General features: G+C 49.1%; 1 protein-coding gene across 2 annotated transcripts in view; it reads right to left on the bottom strand.

Annotated features, from left to right (window-relative positions):
- Positions 1-18,983, bottom strand: part of KCNIP1 (potassium voltage-gated channel interacting protein 1) — a 384,666-nt gene extending 365,683 nt beyond the window's left edge. For both annotated transcript variants that reach the window (XM_063085913.1, XM_063085916.1), the window contains exon 1: positions 18,896-18,983. In XM_063085913.1, the coding sequence (XP_062941983.1) occupies positions 18,896-18,983 (88 nt within the window). The remainder of the gene's footprint in view (positions 1-18,895) is intronic.
- Positions 18,984-19,381: the final 398 nt, after the last annotated feature.

Raw genomic sequence — 19,381 nt, 5'->3', positions numbered from 1 at the left:
TCCACAGAACCCAGGCTTTCAAAAACCTCTCTGGCTCCACACTTTTGAAGAGTCCATAGATGTGCAGTGATGCCCCAGTGTAAGTATCTGAAAAAGTCCTGCAAAGGTTCTGATGCAGGCACTGCCAGGACAGACGGGGCCACAAGTGCAGCTACAACTGCCTGAATCCACAATCTACAGCCCACAGCCTATCAAATGCCCATCTGAAACCCAGGTACGCTACGACCACATCCATCCTTGGACTGGGCACTCTTATTAAAAGGCAGAACTGAAGAGAAGCCGGTCTAACACGATTCTTTCTGAGCGACCCTGCCCTTCTCTCATTGATCCCTGCTTTCTTTTCCAAGTGTTCCCAAACCATTGGTTTAATAATCCACTTTAGAATTTGTCCAGGAGGTGACCGCATACTCATTTGCATATAGTTTAGAGTCTATCATTGATTGGTCATGTGACTCCTTCTTGGCATCTAACTAAATTTCCTGTGACTCTGCTGACCATGGTTCATTAATCTCCTCTATTGGTTCTTTTCAACCTTTGGGATTAAAATTCCCTGAGCCACAAGCCAGAGATCCATTGACTTGAAGAAGCCAGAGCCCTGTGAGGAGCTCCGGCCACACACAGCCTCTCAGCATGTTGCCGCAATGCACCCTGGCCTCGGATCTCACTCCCGGTGGGGAAGATGGGTGCCATCCCAAAGAGGGAGTATCGTTTGCTTCTGTCTGATATTGCCCCCAGCAGGCCCAGCATCATTTATTTTCACTCTCTCTTTGAACTTCTTTCATAGGCCTTTTTCTCATTCTTAACAATTTTTGAGTTAAGTTTCAGCTCAGTATGACATGATACCTATGGCCCTGAACTATGTTTTTTGTATTCATCCTTGGAAAGGGAGACTGTGGGGAGGAAAGCACAGAAAAACAAGAATTTTAATCTGGTTTGTCTATGACCTAGGGCAGTTTCTTTTATCCCCCGATTCTGTTTCCTCAACTGGAAAATGAGTGTCACATGGTTTGTTTTATAGGGTGCTTGTGGGGATTCAATGTGTTAATGAACATGAAGCGCTCAGCCCAGTGCCCGGTGTGTAAAAGATGCTCCACACCTGTTGGCTTTCCCTTTGAGCAAGTCTACTTCCTTCCACCTGATGACCCAGGTTCTTTCCTGCTTGAGCTCAGGGAACTCCCTCCTGCTACCTTTTCGAAACTTCCTAGCAACTTCCCGCTTTCTTGGAAACACGACTGAGGATGGCTTTGCCTCCCTCTTTCTTCCCTCTCAATCTATTTCTAGCTGTTCTCAGTCTTAAAATTTTCTGCCATGGACAGACTGCCTGTCTCTGCTTTGAACTTTCCTGAATCTATTTGTATCAATGTAGCTTCTGAGAAAAGGCAGTCCTGCCCATGGGGGTCACATCCCTGCCTCGTTGAACCATCCCAAGGGTCACGAGACCAGTTTCCTTAAGAGTCCACTTCACGGGACCATCATCACCTGTGATAACAATAGGTTTGGTCAGAATAATCCTCCCAGTGTGAGGCAGGCAAATCCCTTGGCCCAGAAATCAGGCTTAATTGGAAATTAAATTGCTTTTCCATGCCAGCTGCAGGATGCCTATACCCACAGCTAATTTATCAAGGTGACGCCTTATCTCAAGGAAGCCCGTGGGAATCAAGTGGCTGCATCAGCAAAATTGCAAACTTATACCTGATGAGAAGAACTTTCTTTAAAGTGCAACATGAACCCTTCAAGTTCCTCACTTTGGGTTTTGTGCATTTATTGGCTGCCCCTCTGTGCCAGGCTCTGTGCCAGGACCTAGAGACATGGATACCAGCAGGACTGGCAATGCATCCAAGCAGCTCCTGGGCCCGTGGCAGAAGGAATCGCATAAGCAAACAAAGCGACAACACTTTACTTAGTTATCTGGGGCTGAGAAGCTTGGGGAGGTAGACAGTGTTGTCAGTAAGTTCATACGTAAGAATTTGATTTGAATATTTAACACTGATGCTACATTTCTCAATGACCAAGGCATGCCAGACTCTTTGTCAAGCCCTTTGCACATATTCATTCCACCCTCCAGGTGACTATAGGAATTATGATTTTCATTATCCCCATCTTACTGATGAAGAATCCGTGACATAGAAAGTAAGGAACTTGCTGAAGGTCACTAGTGGCCAATTAATAAGCAGTAGAACTGGGATTTGAACTAAGGTAATTTCCTGCAAAGCTTATGCCTTTAAACACTACAGTCTACTGCTCCTTTATTTCCCCCAGCTTTTTAATTTAAAAAATGTCCAACTACAGAAGAGTTGCAAAACTATGAGCATGCATACCTTCACTTTGATTCAATAATGATTATCAATATCTTGCCACATTTGCACTCCCTCTCTTTCTGTCTGTCTCTCCTTATCCATGTGCGTGTGTTTCTGACCCATTTGAGCATTAGGTTCAGGGACATAAAGCACAAGGTTGGTTTGGAAACCATGTGGGGACAGTTTGGCGGGAGGGGGATGTGCATGTAGGAGGGAGACAGGGATGGGACATGGGCTGACACTGTGGAGTTTGGGCTGGGAAGGCAGGCCTGGCAGTTTGGGGTATACTCAAACATGGAGTAGACAGCCAGCAATATATATAGCAGTGGAGGCACAACTTTTATTGATGGTATCAAGAAGAATTATAAAATTGGAGACGTGTATTCAGCAAATAATATCCTTATGGCCTCTGATGAAATATGTATGCTTATTGAGGACAATTCAGACAATACAAACAAGTATCAAGAACTTTAAAAACTAACCCTAAATCCCAACTAAAACCTGTGTGAATATTGCAGTTTATTTCTTTTCTATTTTACTTTTTCCATACACACACCTATTCACAGATTGGGATCATGTGGTACATATAGATTTTTCTCCTGTTTTTCTACTTAATATTATGTCAATAGCATTTCTGCATTTTATTAGATAGTCCTTGAAATAATTTTTTGAGGCTTTAATATTATTTTATCAGATAGATGAACCAAGATTTATTTAACACAATATTTTTCAAGTGGAGTTTAAGATTGTCTTCAATTTTTCATTATTATAAGTAAAGCAGTCATACCATGACGAACACCCTGAATAAAAGTCTGGATGCACATCTCTGATGATTCACTAGGAATGGATTTCTAGAAGTAGGGCTCCTGGGTCAGAGGGCTGGATGGACCATCTGTCTGGCCACGGTGTGGAGGAGATGGGAGGGGAGAGATAGGAAGAAATGCAGTCTGCAGGTGACTACAGCCAAGCAGGTGAGATGTGACAGGGCTGGGACTTAAGGGACAGCACTGAGAATAGAAAATGAGTGACAGACAGGAGATAACTTAAGGTTCAAGATGGGGGCATACCAAGAGAAATGGTGAAGTCAGGAGAGTGTGGTCTGCTTTGGTTTTCAAGGGTCGAGTAGAAACTACAGGAAGACATTTTAATAGAAGGGTCTATTGGGCCTCCTTCCCTCCCTTCATTCCTTCCCTCTTCCTCCATTCATCTATGCATTGAGCCCCTATTCTGTGCCAGGCCTTCTGCTGTGTGCTAGGCATTCTTAAATAACTAATCTGCAGCCTTTGCACCCCCAGCAAGCTCACAGTCCAGCCAAGGAGTCACCTGTAGGCCTGGAGCTTAAGAAAAGAGCCAAGGCAGATGAGAGAGACTTGGGAGTGCTCCCCAGAGAAGAGGCCATGAGGATGAAAGTGCGGAGATGACACTGAAGAGGCGAGGGGCCTTGCTGGGCTTAGCCTATGAGTCACTGACTGAGTGGACTTCAAGAGCCATCTGCAGGGTGGCCACCACCTGTAGGAGGGGACTAGGTCACCCCCCATTCCTGTGCCCCTCACTACCAGCCAGAGGAGGCTCTGCCCCAAGGGTCTTCCTTACTCTGGCCTCAGTTTCCCCACCTGTACACTGAGGAGATTGGGAGTGGAGCATTAGGAGGAGTCTCATGCTGGTCACTGTGCCGTGTGGCCTAGACTTCCGTTCACATGCTGGCCACCTTTGGGCTCTCAGCAGCTCACTCAGCAGACTTCAAAGTCCACGGTATCATTAATGTGAGGAGTCCTGTGCATGCTTCCTGTCTACATCATGACGCCATGTGACACAGAAGGTCAGCAGGTAGTAGCAGATACTCGTTAGTTTTCAGCCTCTAATTAACAAAGTGTTGTAAATGTACTGCCAGAGCTTGTGTGCCTGTGGGGCTTAGTGATTTGGGGCCATCGTTTCTTCTCCGGGGTGGAAGTGTCCTTAGGGGAGTCTGACCCAGCCACAGGTGACTGCCACACATTCAGGTCTTAGGCCTCCTGCACCTCCTTCTGCTGGTCTGCAGGTGGACCATACAAAGGTTTTACCACCCTCTTCCTATTTTTCATCAGAAGGTCAGCTGTGAGTTGGGCAGGGATGTGGGAGGGGCTGGACTGAACGGTGCCCAGAAGATTGTAAAGATTCTGAACATTAAGCTCATTCTTTGAATGGAGTGTTAGCTCTCCTGTCTCATCTGCCTAGAATGAGACCCTTTGTCACTGACACTGATTCCAGGTAGGGAAAGGGAAGGCGAAGAGAATGTTGGAGAAGTTTCTGACTCTTTTCTGGCCCATATGGGTAATTTCAGTCTACCAGCCATTTTCTAAGACCTGGGAGGTCCCTGGTTGGACTAGGAAATAATGAGAGGAGACCTATGCCCAGTCCTTGTAAACAGCAATGACAAATGAAAGCAAAAACACCCCATTACTCATGGAGCCATTACTATGACACAAGCACTGCACAAAATACCTTTAAGTGTGTTACTCTAGCAAACCTGCAGGATGGGAATTATTGTGCCCATTTTACAGATTAGAAAGCAAGACTCAAAGGAGTGACCTGCTTGGACCTTCCCAAGGTCAGATGGTTTGTCAGTGATGATATTAGATTTGGAGTCTGATGAACTCCAAAATTCATGTTCCCAGAAGGTCCTGGATCCTCAAGGGCTGGAACGGCACATGGGCAGGGGGAGCCAGCTGTGTCTGTAGCCCCCAGAGGCCTTTGCTCATGACTGGTCACTTCACGCCCTCATAGAGGAGCCTTTAGTCTGAATGGGGGAGAGGCACACTGGTAACCATCGCCAGTCCTTTCTCAGTGCTAGCATTCCCCTCCTTCTGTGGCAAGGACAAATCAAAGATTAACCAAACAGCCCACCAGCTGCAGTTACTAGGAGGGGCCAGTTCTCAGATGGTGGGTCGAGGAACTAGACGACTGGCTTTAACCCTCATGTCTTGGATGCAGGAACATCGGTGGCCTTGCCAAGGCGTAGGTGTGGATGAGCGGATGGACGTGGGAAGGCAGGAGTCAGAACTGGGGTCTTTAAAGGGCATGTGGGGCAGAGCCTGTAGGGAACGGAAAGAAGATTTGAAGGCCCAGATCCAAGGGCCAGCTTTGTCACCTCTGTTCAGTGGCCTCCCCTGGGCCTCAGGCTTCTCATTTGCATGGTCAATCTCTCAGCTCCCACTGGAGGCCTTCTATGTTCCAAGTGCTGGGAAAAGTAACAGGGGAGCTGGATCATAAACACATTAACAATAGAGATGTTGGCTTAAGGGTAGAAAGTTTCAATTTTGGGGAATAAATAAGTTTTAGAGATCTAATGTACAGCATGGAGACTATAGTATATAATACTGTATTGTATACTTGAAATTTGCTAAGAGAGAAGATCTCAAGTGTCCCCCCCCACACACACAATGACAGATGGATACACTAAGTAGCTTGGCTGTAGTAATCAGTTCACTGTATATATGTATATCAAAACATCACACTACAGGGCCGAGCCCGTGGCGCACTCGGTAGAGTGCTGCGCTGGGAGCGCGGCGACGCTCCCGCCGCGGGTTCGGATCCTATATAGGAATGACCAGTGCACTCACTGGCTGAGTGCTGGTCACGAAAAAATGACAAAAACAAAACAAAACAAACAAAAAAAACATCACACTACATACCTTAAATATATACAATTTCAATAAAAAACTTAAAAGAAAACAAAAACAAGTGAATAAATCTGTCATGTCGTTGCAGGAGCTGTAAGTGCTATGCAGAAACAGGGGCGGCATTAGCGTATAGAAAGTGCTGGCATGTGTGGATGGAGGTGAGGAGCCAGGGCTGCTGTAGAGAGGAGGATTCGAATGAACCTTGGCAGAGAGACAAGGGAGGTCTCGTGGGAGTGTCCAGACAGGGTGAACAGTATCGTGGGGACCCTGAGGCTAAGGGAGCTGGGTGTCTGAGCAAGAGTAACATGGCCTAGTGTGTCTGAGGTGTGTCACCTGGGGCAGGGCAGGGAGAGAGAAAGAGGAGGAGACCAGCAATGCAGAGGACGGATCACGCAAAGCCTGTGGGCCACTGAAAGAGTCTGCATTTAACTCCCAATATGTCAAGAAACCACTGGAGACAGAGTTTCCAGCAAGGGGATTATGTGATCTGTGCTGTATTTTAAAAATATGTGATCAGTGCATCAATGAGTAGATAACACATTGTGGTATATCTGTATGATGGAATATTGTTCAGCATTAAAAAGGAATGAAATTCTGACACGTGCAACACCATGAATGAACCTTGAATACATTACGCTAAGTGAAACAAGCCAGACTCAAAGGACAAATACTGTTCATGATTCCACTTATATACCTAGAAGAGTCAAATTCATAGAGGCAGAAAAATAGAATGATGGTCTCCAGGGGCTGGGGGCAGAGGGGAATTATTGTTTAATGGGTACAGAGTTCCAGTTTTGCAAGATGAAAAGCATTCTGGAGGTGGGTAGTGGTGATGGCAGCATGACAGGTGAACGTACTTAATGCCACTCAGCTGTACACTTGAAAATGGTTAAAAACAGTACATTTAATTTTATGTATATTTACCTCAATAAAAAATACGAGCAAGGATGGTATGTAAAGAATTGTCTATGGAGGTATACTGTTCTTCTTGGGCTGCCATAACAGATATCACAGGCTGAGTGGTTCAACCATGAAATGTATTGTCGCACAGTTCTGGATGCTGGAAGTCCAAGATCAAGGAGCAGTCAGGGCTGGTGTCTGGTGAGGGTTCTCTCCCTGGCTTGTAGTTGGCCGCCGTCTCCCTGTGCCCTCACAGGGCTTTCCTAGTGCACTCCTGGTGTTCCTTCCTCTTCTTACAATGACACCAGTCCTATTGGAGTAGGGCCCCACCCTTATGACCTTCTTTAACCTTAGTTATCTTCTTCAAGGCCCTATCTTCACAGTTACATTGGGGGTTAAGGCTTCAACATATAAATTTTAGGGGACACAATTCAGTCCATGACAGGAGGTGGTGGTGCTGAGGGATTTGACCAGAAGAGTGTTCCAATTAGTACTGCATGTGGTCTTCTGAGTCACAGTTCTGGCTTTGTGACCTTGGCAGGTTATTCCACCTCTCCAAGCCTCAGAGTGGGAATAAGAGTCGGTAACTCACAGAGAAAGGGCTAGATTAAATGTAGGGATCCTACATTTAATGTAAAGCACCCCACAAATTAGTAGCACTCAATGGCTGGTGGCAATGATCATTCTTCCTATGGCTCCTATGAGTTTGAAATAATGGGCCACTGTTTCTGGACTCGTGAGGCACAGGCAGAGTTAATCAGCCCATGAACCGTTCTGCAATCCAATATGCCTCATGGCTTAGAAACATCCCAGGCTCTGAGTGACAGCTGGTTCCAAGCTGATGTTTGCAGATACTGATCAGCAAGCCTGGGCTTGGCCTAACCTGCCAAGCACAGACGGTTTGAAAGTGTTACCCAAACTGGCCCAGGGTTAATCAAAAGATTGCAGAAAGAAAATCGGGGTGGGCTAACCCTAGCCTCTCAGATACGAGTCTCATAATCACACCTCCTTGGCTGACTCCTGCCCAATTCTCTGCCTCAACTTTCAACCAACCTCACTCCGGTAAGCAATGAAAATCGGCCAGACTGGCAGTCTTGGCTTCCTTGCAGTCTTGGCTGTTGGGCCAGTTCCCCCATACTTTGTGTTGTTTGGCTGTAAAAGGCGACCTGTGGATAATGGTTTGGGGTGTGGGTTGGGGGGTTCAGGTCTCAGGGGGAATTTTCCTGATTTTCTTCAGTCAGATGAGAGGCCTTGTAACCTTGGTTTCTGAAACAAGAGAGTGTATTTCCTCTTGGTCAAACTGCGAAGGAATTAGTTTTGTCTTCATTGTCTTCTTATCCCAGATCTGATTTTCAGAAATGAGGGGAGTGTAAAGTGGGGTGTGAAAGCTGGGACTTGGAGACAGAAATTCCAGGTTTCCATGCTGGCTGTGTGACTCCAAGTCAGGCCCTTCCCCTTTCTGAAGTTCAGTCTCCATAACCGTAAATGGGGTCAATTAGAGCTCCCCACCTTCTAGAGTTCTCCTGGGCATTAAATAAAATGGTGCGCACAGTGCTTAGGGAAATGTTGGGCACACAGCAGGTGCCATCAATATCAGTAGTGCTGCAACTATTGTTATTAAATATTAAAATGCCAAAGCTGAAAGGGACCTTTGAGATCTGTAACTCCCATACTTTAGAAAGGAAGAAACTGAGGCCCAGAAGAAGGCCTTCCAAATGGACTTGCTCAGTGCAATGGACTGAATGTGTCTCCCCCAAATTCATATGTTGAAACCCTAACCCCCAATGTGACAGTATTTGGAGGTGGGGCCTTTGGTAGGTGAGTAGGTGGAGCCCTGTTGGATGGGATTAGTGCCCTTTTAAGAAGAGGCCAGAGAGCTAGCTCACTTTCTTTCTACCTTGTGAGGAAACAGCAAGAAGATGGCTGTCCGTGAACCAGGAAGAGAGTCCTCACCAGAACCCAGACAGGCTGGCACCCTGATCTCAGACTTCCAGCCTCCAAAACTGTGAGAAATACAATTTTGTTGTTTATAAGGCACCCAGTCTGTCATTTTGTTGAAGCAGCCTGTGGGACTAAGACAGCAAGTAACTGTGAGGACTTGGTTCAAACCCAGGTCTGTCTTCAAAGCGATTGCTCTTTGTACCTGTAGGAACATGAAAAGGGAATCTCCGTAGCTTCAACCAGAGAGGACCAGGGTTGGCTTTGACCTCATGGTCCTGGGGATCTGTGAGGAGCAAAGGGAAGGTAGTCACTGCTGATGGTAAATCTCTTCCCTTAAATCTTTTCCTGGAGTCCTGGCTTCTCTCTCCTCCCGCTGGTCTTCTGGAGAATTTCCTCATCTCTGCTTCCTCTCACCAAAAGGTCTTCTCCCCAGCTCCCTGCCCTTCTGTGGGGCTCTGAGACCCTGGGCCCTCCCTCCTGACCTTCTGGTTGGGGTGTAGATGGGCACTGAGGAGGAGCCCCTGGTCTCACCTGAGCTGTAATGGATTTCTGTGTGGGCACCGTAATGCCAGCGGTGGTGGATGGGCAGTGTGAGCCAGCTGCCAAGGGGCCAATCCCTGGGCAGAGTGTGAGAGAACTAAATGGGGATGGGGATCAGGCTCTTGGTCTTGCTTACACTGACCCCTCCTCTCATCCAGGTCACTTCTGTCAAATTCCAGCATAGACATTCAGAACATGGAGATGGGGAGTGGGAGTCCCCAGAACTAGCCTGACAAAGACCAGACCTCAGAAAGGGACTCCAGCCACATGGGCTGATGTTGCTGAGCCTGGGAAGCATTTGGTCATCATTTATTCAACATTCATGGGTGGCAGGTGCTTGAGGCACCATAGACAATTCCCGCATGGTAAAGGCCTTTGTGGGGGCTCCTGTTCTCATGGGGGTGAATGGCCAATACATACACAAACAACTCAATGAAAAGGATAGTTTCAGCTGTTGACAAATTCTCTGTTACAGAACGTGTCAGTGAGAGTGACTGGGGGTGGCGGGGACCACTTTGGAGAGCAGCAATCTAACAAAGTGCTGGGGAGAAGACTTGGCCCATCTAACCTTGTTTCTTTCAGCTTGGCCCCATTTCTCCTGGCTACGAGTTCAAGGTTTAATCACAGGAGGAGAGAACGTTGAGGGCTTGACTTTTACAGGCAGTCATATGTGTCATGTACTGTGCATGTCACATGCACCATCTCATTCCATCCTTGGGAGTCCCATGAGGTGGGAACTATTGGCCCTATTCTGCAGGGGAGGACACAGGCTAGGAAGTGGGAGGATGTGAACCCAGGTCTGTTGTCCCTGGAGCTGCGCTTTCTTTACCTGTACTTTGTTTCCTTCCATGGCCACTCTACATCACCAACTCCACCCTTGGGAATCAACTGCTATCAGGGACTTGGGACCAAGGCTCTGGGGACAGAGGCAGCCCAGGGAAGATTCTGTGGCCTGGAAGGTTCTGTAATCTTGAAAAGACTGGGGAGGATGAGGGTCACAGTGGCATGGCAAGGGAGCTCTTGGTCTCAGATGATTAAATTCTGACTAGTTCCACTCCTCCCTGTGCGTTGTTATTGCAGCCCATGGTACCCTCTCACCTGCCAGAGGGGCCCATTTCCAGCTACTTTTAATTTGGAACAAACTAGCCATTCCCCCGTGGTCCTGAAGTTAATAGTATTATCTGTGCACAGTGGTGGGATAAGCAGCCCTGAACAAATTATTCCTGCCTGGTATCAGGGTTATCTAAGAGAGGTTGAGAGGCTTCAGAGAGGGGCAGCATTGGCAGGTGGTGGGAGGGCCAACCTTCCTCTCTCCCTTCTGCTGTGGGATTATGGGGACCCCTAAGAGCACCTGGACAGTGACATGGAGCAGGGAGTAATGGGCCTGCTACAGAGGAGCAAGGATGGTAAGCCCACCAGGTGGGGATGGCAGCTGCTGAGCATCGGGATAGCTAGGCAAGCACATACCCCACCCTGGCAGGCTCTGGCTTGGGACAGGAGAGGCAGGTGTGGCCCAGAAGTCCTGGCACAGGAACTCAGAGGTTCCAGGGAAGCAGGGAGTGGGGCTGTTACACATGACCCTAGAGCTTGTTGGTCCTGCACGGCCAGTACAGTGAGCCAGCTGGGACTCAGGGTGGTGGGGACTCTCTCTCCCCCCAGCAGGGGCAGTTCCCAAGCTGAACTTCTCATGGGATTGGTGGTACCCTCCTGCTGGTAGAGGGCATGGTAATGTCTCTCATGTCCCAAGGTCCCCACTGTGAAGGTTGTTTCTTTCCCAGACAGTTCTAGTAAACAGCTGATACCTCATTGTCAGACTGCCTATGCCCATAGACTTGTGTATTTCCCCACAGGCAAAACCACTTCTCACACTTGCCCTGTGGGGACAGAGAGTGTGGGGGAAAGCCCCTCAGGGGCATGGAGCCCACTCAGCATCCCGCAGGTGCTCCAGCCCCTGAACAACTGCTGACAGGAGACAGGAGTGCCGGGACAGGATGGGTATGGCTGTCTTGCTGACCTTGGCCTGTGGAGTATTCCCTTTCCCTGTAAAGCTTATTCCATAACCCAGGCTGTGCCTTATGGAATTTTTCACAACACTTTGCATGACAGGTGGTTGCCCTGAAGAGATCCAGCTGGTACAATGGTTCTTGACAAACTCACCAACAAAATTAGTGTAAAACTGGGAGGACTCTCTGCAGATGGCCAGGTGGGGAGCCATGCAGATAGGGGTGTCTCTTCCAGTCCTGTCAGTGCAGAGGAAAGTCCTGGTCTTAGCCCCAGCAGGGCCTGGGTTCTAATCTCAGCTTTGCATTCACCGGCTGGGCCACCTGGTTTATCTGTTAAAATGGCGATTGCAATTCCTACTTCCAGGGTCAGGATCAGGGTGAGGCAAGAGAGGTGCTCAGGGCACAAAATTTAAGGGGGGCTTGCCCTCAGCTCCCCACAAGTACAGGGTCAGCATTTTCCCTGCTAGCTACCTACCAGCCCTTACTTGCCTTACCCTCCTCATTGCTGTGGATCGAATGTTCCCCACACTTATTGAATCTTAATCCCCACTGTGATGGTGTTAAGAGGGTAGGAAATCCTATTACGGTAATTGAAAGGTGGGTCATTTAAGAGGTGATTAGATTGTGAGAACCATGCCTTAGTAAATGGATTAATCCATTGGTAGTTTAATGGTGGTCATAGGCATGGTTATGATGGCTTTATAAGGAGAGCAAGTGAGAAGCTTAGCTCTCTCTTGCTCAGCCCATTTTCACCATGTGACACCCTGCATTGCTGTGAAGAGTCACCACCCACCAATAAGGCCCTCACCAGTTGTGTTCATTAGACTTCGGACTTCCCAGCTTCCAAGACTGTAAGAAATAAATTATACTTTTTTATACATCACCCAGTTTCAGGTATCCTGTTATAAGCAACAGAGATGGACTAATACATTCATTCAATTAAAAAACAGCACGATGCAGTGGATATTATTATCTCCAGTTCAAAGTGAGGAGCCTTGGCTTGGGAATTTGTGCAACTCACTTGACCTCCCACAGCTGGTAAACAACAGAGTTGGCAGAGCCTGTCCCCAGGTCCAAGGTCAGTCTCTCAATGATCTGAGACAGCAGTGAGAAGGAGGCGAGAGAACGGCATGTCTCTGGTGGGTCTGCAGCTGAGGTCCTGCCTCACATGGAGAGGAACAACCTGGGCCAGGCTGGGAGGGGGAAGTTGGGGTTCCAGGGCATTGTCCTTGAGGTAGATCTTATAAGGCCAGCTCCCACACCCCCTCCCTACCTCGTGGCCACATGGGTGGCCTGGATGACTAGAAGCTCTCCTGGACTGGATTCTTCTCTCCTGCTTGGTTTGGCTTTGTCATCGGCACCTGGGGTAACAGATTTGTTCCCAAAGTGCAGAAGGAGAGGGGTTTGACCCTCCCCAGCCACAGTGGAGCCCGCACAACTTCTTGCTCCCACTGGCGCCCCCAGGAACTCTGTGAGGGGGCTGAGGGGCTGGCTGTGCAGAAAGAGGAAGAGGCAGGTTCCCCAGACCCCTAGTTTAACCGGACATCCCAGCCAGGATCCGGACTTCTCCTCAGTTAAATAGCAGGCAAGCGCCTGGCTCTGGGAGTCACACTTTTAATGCCTAGTAAGGGAATCAGGTGAGGGAGATGGCCCAGACTTCCAGTCTCAGCTCCATGCAGGCCCTTAAGAAAGCAAGTTCAGCAGAGAGAAAGCGAATGGTCTAAAGTCATCCAGTAACTGAGTGACATGGCCATATGCTTTCCTAAAGCTTTCTTGAGAGGCTGCTCCCAGAGTCTGTGCTGGACGCTGAAGAAACAAGCAATGAATGAGAGGGGTCCCTGCCCTGAGCCACTCCAACCCTTGACAGTGCCAGCTACTAACAGCAGTCACGTCCACCAGCAGTTACTAAGTACCTAACATGCAGGGAGCTTTATATACACAATCTTGTTTGATTCTATAAGGAGGGTGTTATGATTCCATTTTATAGATTAGGGAACAGGCCAGAGAGGTGAGGGACCTAGTCAGAGGCTTCCCAGCCAGTGGAAAGAGCCCAGGGATGTTTCAGTCTGGCAAACAGCTGTGCTCCCCACTGCATTTGTGGTTTGCAAAATTGCTTAAGCAAAAGCAATTCTTTAAATTTGGGAGAAACCCATTATGTAAAAAAATCAAAGAGAGCAGAAGGGGCAGCAGTAAGGGTGCGAGAAGCCTGCCCACCCAGCCTTCCCTTGTGGGGATAATTTACATACCCTTTCCTGGATGCTAAGAAAGCTCAGCAGAGTTCTGAAGGCTCTATGTGGATGCAGGCTCACCCTCTGGCTGCAGACTCAGCTCCTGCAGCTGAACAGAGTTCAGAGAGCATTACTGAGCACCTGTGAGACAGGTGCTAGAAAGCTCCTACATTGAGCACCATCTCGGGCTGCTGGCTGGTGTCTGTGCCATGAAGTGCTGTTTCGTACATTTAATACCATTACTGAAGTACCTACTCTATAGCTCTGGCTACAGGGGTGAGCAAAAATGCACAGTCTTACCCTCATAGAACTTGAATCTAGTGGGGAAGACAGCCTTTCAAACACATTCCTAAAAGGAACATAGATCAGAAATTTTGACCAGGGCTAGGAAGAAAAGGTTCGGAGTTCTGGTCAAGACGGCAGAATAGATGGTCCCCAGTGTCACTCTCTGCCACAAATCAACCAGTTTACAAATATAAAAATGTAACATCATCCAAGCTGGGGCTGCTGGAGCTCAGGGGAAGAGGAGGAGAGACCTACAGAGTTCATGAAGCCGGGAGAAACCACGATGAGAGAAAGAAAAAACCGCTCTGAGTGTTTCAAGCCGTGGCCGCTTTAATGCTGGAGCTGCTGAGCGCATGGAGCAGGAGCCAGCAGGAGCCAACAGTAGCCACAGCTGTGCCCTTCAGATGGAGTTACTTGGAGGCAGAGGGGAGAAGAGGGCCTTGGTGGCCCCCAGGACAGCAAGACCACTAATAGGGTTCCCGTGGACCCATGCAGGAGCAAGGAGCCAGAACAGCTGAAAAAGGGAAGCCATTCAGAGGCTGGCGAGCCATCGCAAGGGACTGGCACAGGGCCTGTCCCATGGGAAGTGTTTGGAGCACGGGCGCTGGGGGAGATGGGCCCACCAGGAGAACACTGGGACACAGCATGGGCAGCCAATCCACCCTCCAATCAGCACAGGACCATTCAGAGGAGACTGGTCAGGAATGCAGAATTGCATGGGGTGCAGTTTGATGAAAAAACTCAGGCCCAGATCAGAGTTTCTACATAACCCAGGTGCCCCGAGTCTCTGGAGAGTCGGAAGTACCTATAAGGTCAACCATTAATCCCTGAGCTGCACAAAAAGCCTTCTCTAGGGAAACTGCAGCAAAGCAGCAATTTAGCTCAACCACACAGCTCAAGTACTGGTTCTCACAGGAAGTTACCCTGTGTTAAAAGTAAGCAAAGGACAAAAAATTAGTTCTGGCTCAGGCACACCACCAGCATCTTGGGGCCCACCAGGGGACATAAGGCATGGACCCAGGGACAGGACCCTCTACCCACAACCACTCACACTGCCAGGTTCCTCGGGGCTCGCCTGGGAACCCAAGCCTTGGAGTTGGGGACTGGACCCCACTCCCACATCCAGGCACACTGCCAGCACCTTGGGGCTCGCCCAGGGACCTGAGGCATGGAGAAGTGGACCGGACCCCCCTCCCACAACCAGCATACCACGCCAGTGTCTCAGGGCCCTCCTGGAGACCTGAGGTCTGGATCCGAGGACCAGACCCCCTTCGCACAACCAGGCACACCACCAGCACCAAGGAGCATGCCAAAAACATCACCTCCATGTGGGAGGCCCACCACAGCCACCACAATAACCATGGCTGCTGCGAAAGTGGCTAGATGCCACAACCACCACACAGATGGTCCACCAACCACTGGAGTGCATTGACACAAGGAGAGTCACCAGCAGAGATAAAGAAAAGAAGATGTCTCTCCACAAAGCCCATTTCAGAGTGACAGAAGAAGCATCTGCTCTGATAATATTGGGAGACCTGATCACACCTCTCAGCATTGAACAGATCATCTAGGCAACAAATCAACAGAGTAACCATTATTCTTTCAGAAGGAGAGAAGAAATCTAGGGTAATTAGAGCGGGGAGGGGGAGTGAGAAGGGGATGGGGAGAGATTGGACAAGGGGCATAAAGAATAAGTATGATTTGTAACAATATATTTGCTAGTAATATTGACTTGATCAACATATGTCAGCATTGAATCCCAAAAATATGTATAATCGATTTTGATTAAATAAAAATTAAAATAAATAAATAAATAAATAAAATGATAAAGGTAGGCTTGAAGAAAAAAAAAAGAAAAGAAAAGGTTCAAGGTCAGTGTGATATATGAGCAGGGTCCCTGAGCAGTTCATGTGTGCAACAGGCACTGTTGAGAAATCAGGGGCCACCTGGCACCTTAATGGCAAAGGATATGGCTGCCATGGGGGGAGGTGGCCAAGGGTCAGGAACAGGCAAGACAGGGAGGAGTGGTCTTGGACCCTCCTTGTTCCCCAGGTATTCCCGAGGATGGTAAGAAACAGTAAGTTGTCCCCAGGACCAACAGGAATTGGTTTAATAGACAGACTCTTTGCATCCCTCATTCCTTAAAGGGATAAAGAAAATTCCTTCTCCTGGGTGTTGAATTATTGCAAATCTAGAATTCAGTGCAATGAATTATGAAGAAGTGAAATTGCAATTAAAACCAGAAACTATTAAGCAATCACATGTTGGTGTAGAGTCTCATCTAAATCTGCCTGGGGAGGTCTATACATTAGAAAGCTTTTTTCTGGATTCTCTGAAGAGCTTTCTCGGCTACTCTGCTCCAGTCCTGGCCCTGCTCCTATGGTCATCATTTATTTAACAAATATTTAGCAAACACCTGGGTTGGCAGAACACCAGTTACCCAGCACGGGCCTGGCACAGAGCCAGCACTGTGTAAACACTCAGTCTTCTCTGAGCTCAGGCAAAAAGCACAGATGCCGTGAAGACAGGACTCTGCCCTCGTGCTGCTGTGGGCCGCCTCCCTGAGCCCTGGCTGCAGACATCTTGCTACTGAAGCAGATCAGAGGGAGGCCAGGAAGCCAAGCACTCTTCAGGGCTGGTCCCCATGGAACCCCTTCTGTGTCACCTGGATCTTAGTTTCTGGGACCCTGAGCAGAAAGAGGGGAGCCGTCCTGACTCACCAGCTGGTTTCTCTGCAGAGGCCTACACTCCAAGGCTGCTCCCTTTGCCAGAGCCAACCTCCTTCCACCTGCCCAGCCCTGCCTCTCCTCCCCATCTCAGCTTAGTTGCCAATTTTTGGAGGAGCCCCTTAGACTGTGCAGGCACCTCTTTTCTGTGCTTGTTGGCCCCCATGCTCCCCTCCATCTCTGCACTCAGTGTGATGTCCAGGGACTATTTGTGTGTTATGTCTATGCCCGCACCATACTGCACATTGCTTGACAGAGGGCTGTGTCTTATTCATTCTTGTGTCCAGTGTCTAGCTATGAGTGTGGCACAGAGTAGATGCTCAATAAATAAATGTTGAGCAAATGAACATAGGCTAATATGCAGGAGAAAACATCTTCATGCTCATTTATTCAAATAGCCATCTATCCTCTCACTGTCTCTGTCTCTCTGTCTCTCTGTCTCTCTCTCACACACACAGAGTCCTCTGCACACACACTCTCTCTCCCTTACTGACTTACTTAATCATATTCCCCCCTCTAGCTGCATAATGTAGTTGGCTTCTGACCCTGGCCCTACAAGGAGGATGGGTCCAGATCACCCTTTGCAAACCCATGCCCATCTCAGCCCCTGACCCGTCCCTCACATCTGGTCACTGAAACATACTCTATAAAGAGATTCCATGTCTGGACTTCTCCAGATTCTTGCAACAGTGCTGGGAGGTAGACAGGCAGGGGATAATAGACCGATTTTATAGATGAGGCAGCTGAGGCTCAGAGAGGCTGTGGCTTGCCCAGATAGCATAACCAGAGCTGAGACCCAGGTTTCTCCACCCAGGCCAAAGCTTACTCTTTGCTACACCTCTGGGAAGTGGAGACTGGGACAGGTTTCTGCCCCTCACCCATCACTCCCTGAGGTCTCAGTGGTGCGGGAAGAAAACCCTCCATTTGCTTCTGAGGATTGAATGAGGGAACTTTGTGGAATCTCCCAGGCTGTCTGCTTTCTCCTCCTCGAGGAAGCAAAGTCATTGAGAGCTGCTGCTGCTACTCCCCCCTTGCATCCTGCTCACCCGACTCTGGGCCTCCAATAGTTCTGCCAGGCAACCTGACCCTCGACACTGATGTCTTTCCCCCCTGGCCATCCTGGAGGGGAATTCCCTATTTCAGAAGGGTAGTAGGGAAAGAACAGAAAAGCCTGAGAAAGGAGATAAACAAAATCACACAAACTACCCCCCAGGCCACACAATTTACAAGAGGCCAGACCCACTGGGCAGCTGAGCCATATCATGAGAGCTGCTATGCATAGCCTTTATCTTCTGTCATTGTGATTTTTCAAAGCCCCAGTCAAGGGTTTGTGGGACTCCTTCCCTGAATATTCTGCCTGCTGCTTCCAATGCCTCTTCCCTCCAAAAGGGAACACGGCATGCATATTTAAAGACATTTATTCAGCTAGTGGAACCACATCACGCTGCTATTTTCCCTTTACATTTAGCTCCAGAAAGTTTGCCAGAGTCCATCTGAGTGCCTCACCCTCCCTGGTACAGAGTGGAAAATGGGGTTCAAGAGATAGGGACCGGCCCAGAGAGGTTAGCTTCCCCTCTGTTGGGGGTGCAGGGCTGTCGGCCCCATCCTGGGCTGAATGATGTACATGCAGTCCTAACTCTGGTACCCAACCACCATTTCCGGGCTGCAAACCACCTGCCACTGCAGTTCTTGGGGAAGCAGAAAAGACAGACATCTACACAGGCTTGAAATGTGGAGGGACAGTGATCTAAGAAAGCAGAACAATGAACAAAGTCCCAGAAGCACAGGACTCTAGAATCCCATAAGAGAGAGCTCTCAGCACGCGACCTGTAGTGCTGATCCAGATTCTGAACTCACTGGCACACAGCGGGTTCCAGCCCGGCTGCCACCTCCTGCTAGCCCCTGCGAGCGTCTCTGCTCTGCAGAATTACTCACAGCCCACTGCATCAAATCTCTCTTTTATCAACAAGACACAACACTCTGAATAACTTCTTGAAACTCCAGTCACGCTAAGCTGCTTCCAGGGCTCCGAGAAGGGTTCTGTCCCTCTGCCCGCCTATAACCAATCCGCCACACACCACCAACTCCATTTCCAAAGTTCCAGGCAATTACAGCCTGCTGAGCTCCCTGGCAGGGTGCCCACCAGCCGACAGCCAGGACCCAGGTTGTCAGCAACCTCAAATCCCAGCCACAGATTCCCACCAGTCTCCTCCAAGATCCGAGCACACCAGGAGGTCCACACTGACCACAATGAGGCAGTGTGACCAGCCAGGCCATATCAAGACAGAAAATAAGTGTCGCGGCCAGTCTCCCTACCTTTGCTGAGGGTCCCAGTGATGAGCTTAAAGATGGTCTGGGCAAATTTCACGAACCCAAGCTTGCATCTTTTGGAGCAGCCGCTCATGGTGGTAGAGGGGAGGCAGGCTCTGCTGTCAGCACACAGAAGGGACAGCACCCACCTCGTGTGCCCCTGTGAACTTGGAGCCTGCCTAGGTGAACTCTTAGAGATGGATACAACCCAGAAGCCGGGCTCTGGGAACAGCACAGCTGCCTCTGCAGTGAGTCCAGCTTCTGCATCCAGACAGCCTGCAGGGCAAAGCCTCCCTCCCTCTCTCCACCCACTTCTGTTGTCCACTCAAGTCCTCTCCACGGGAGAATCTCAGGGTGCCAGGGCTGGGACGGCACTGCCAGGGCACGAGGTGCTCCGAGGGAACCGAGGAGGAAGGTGAAGCTGAGCAGAGCGGGGAGGGAGGAGCTGGAGCTCTCCCAAGCTTTGCTGACTGTATTTCTTACGTGGCAGCG

Source organism: Cynocephalus volans, chromosome 2 (assembly GCF_027409185.1).
Source record: "Cynocephalus volans isolate mCynVol1 chromosome 2, mCynVol1.pri, whole genome shotgun sequence".
NCBI classification, from domain to species: domain Eukaryota; kingdom Metazoa; phylum Chordata; class Mammalia; order Dermoptera; family Cynocephalidae; genus Cynocephalus; species Cynocephalus volans.
This window is presented reverse-complemented; position numbering and strand designations above follow the sequence as displayed.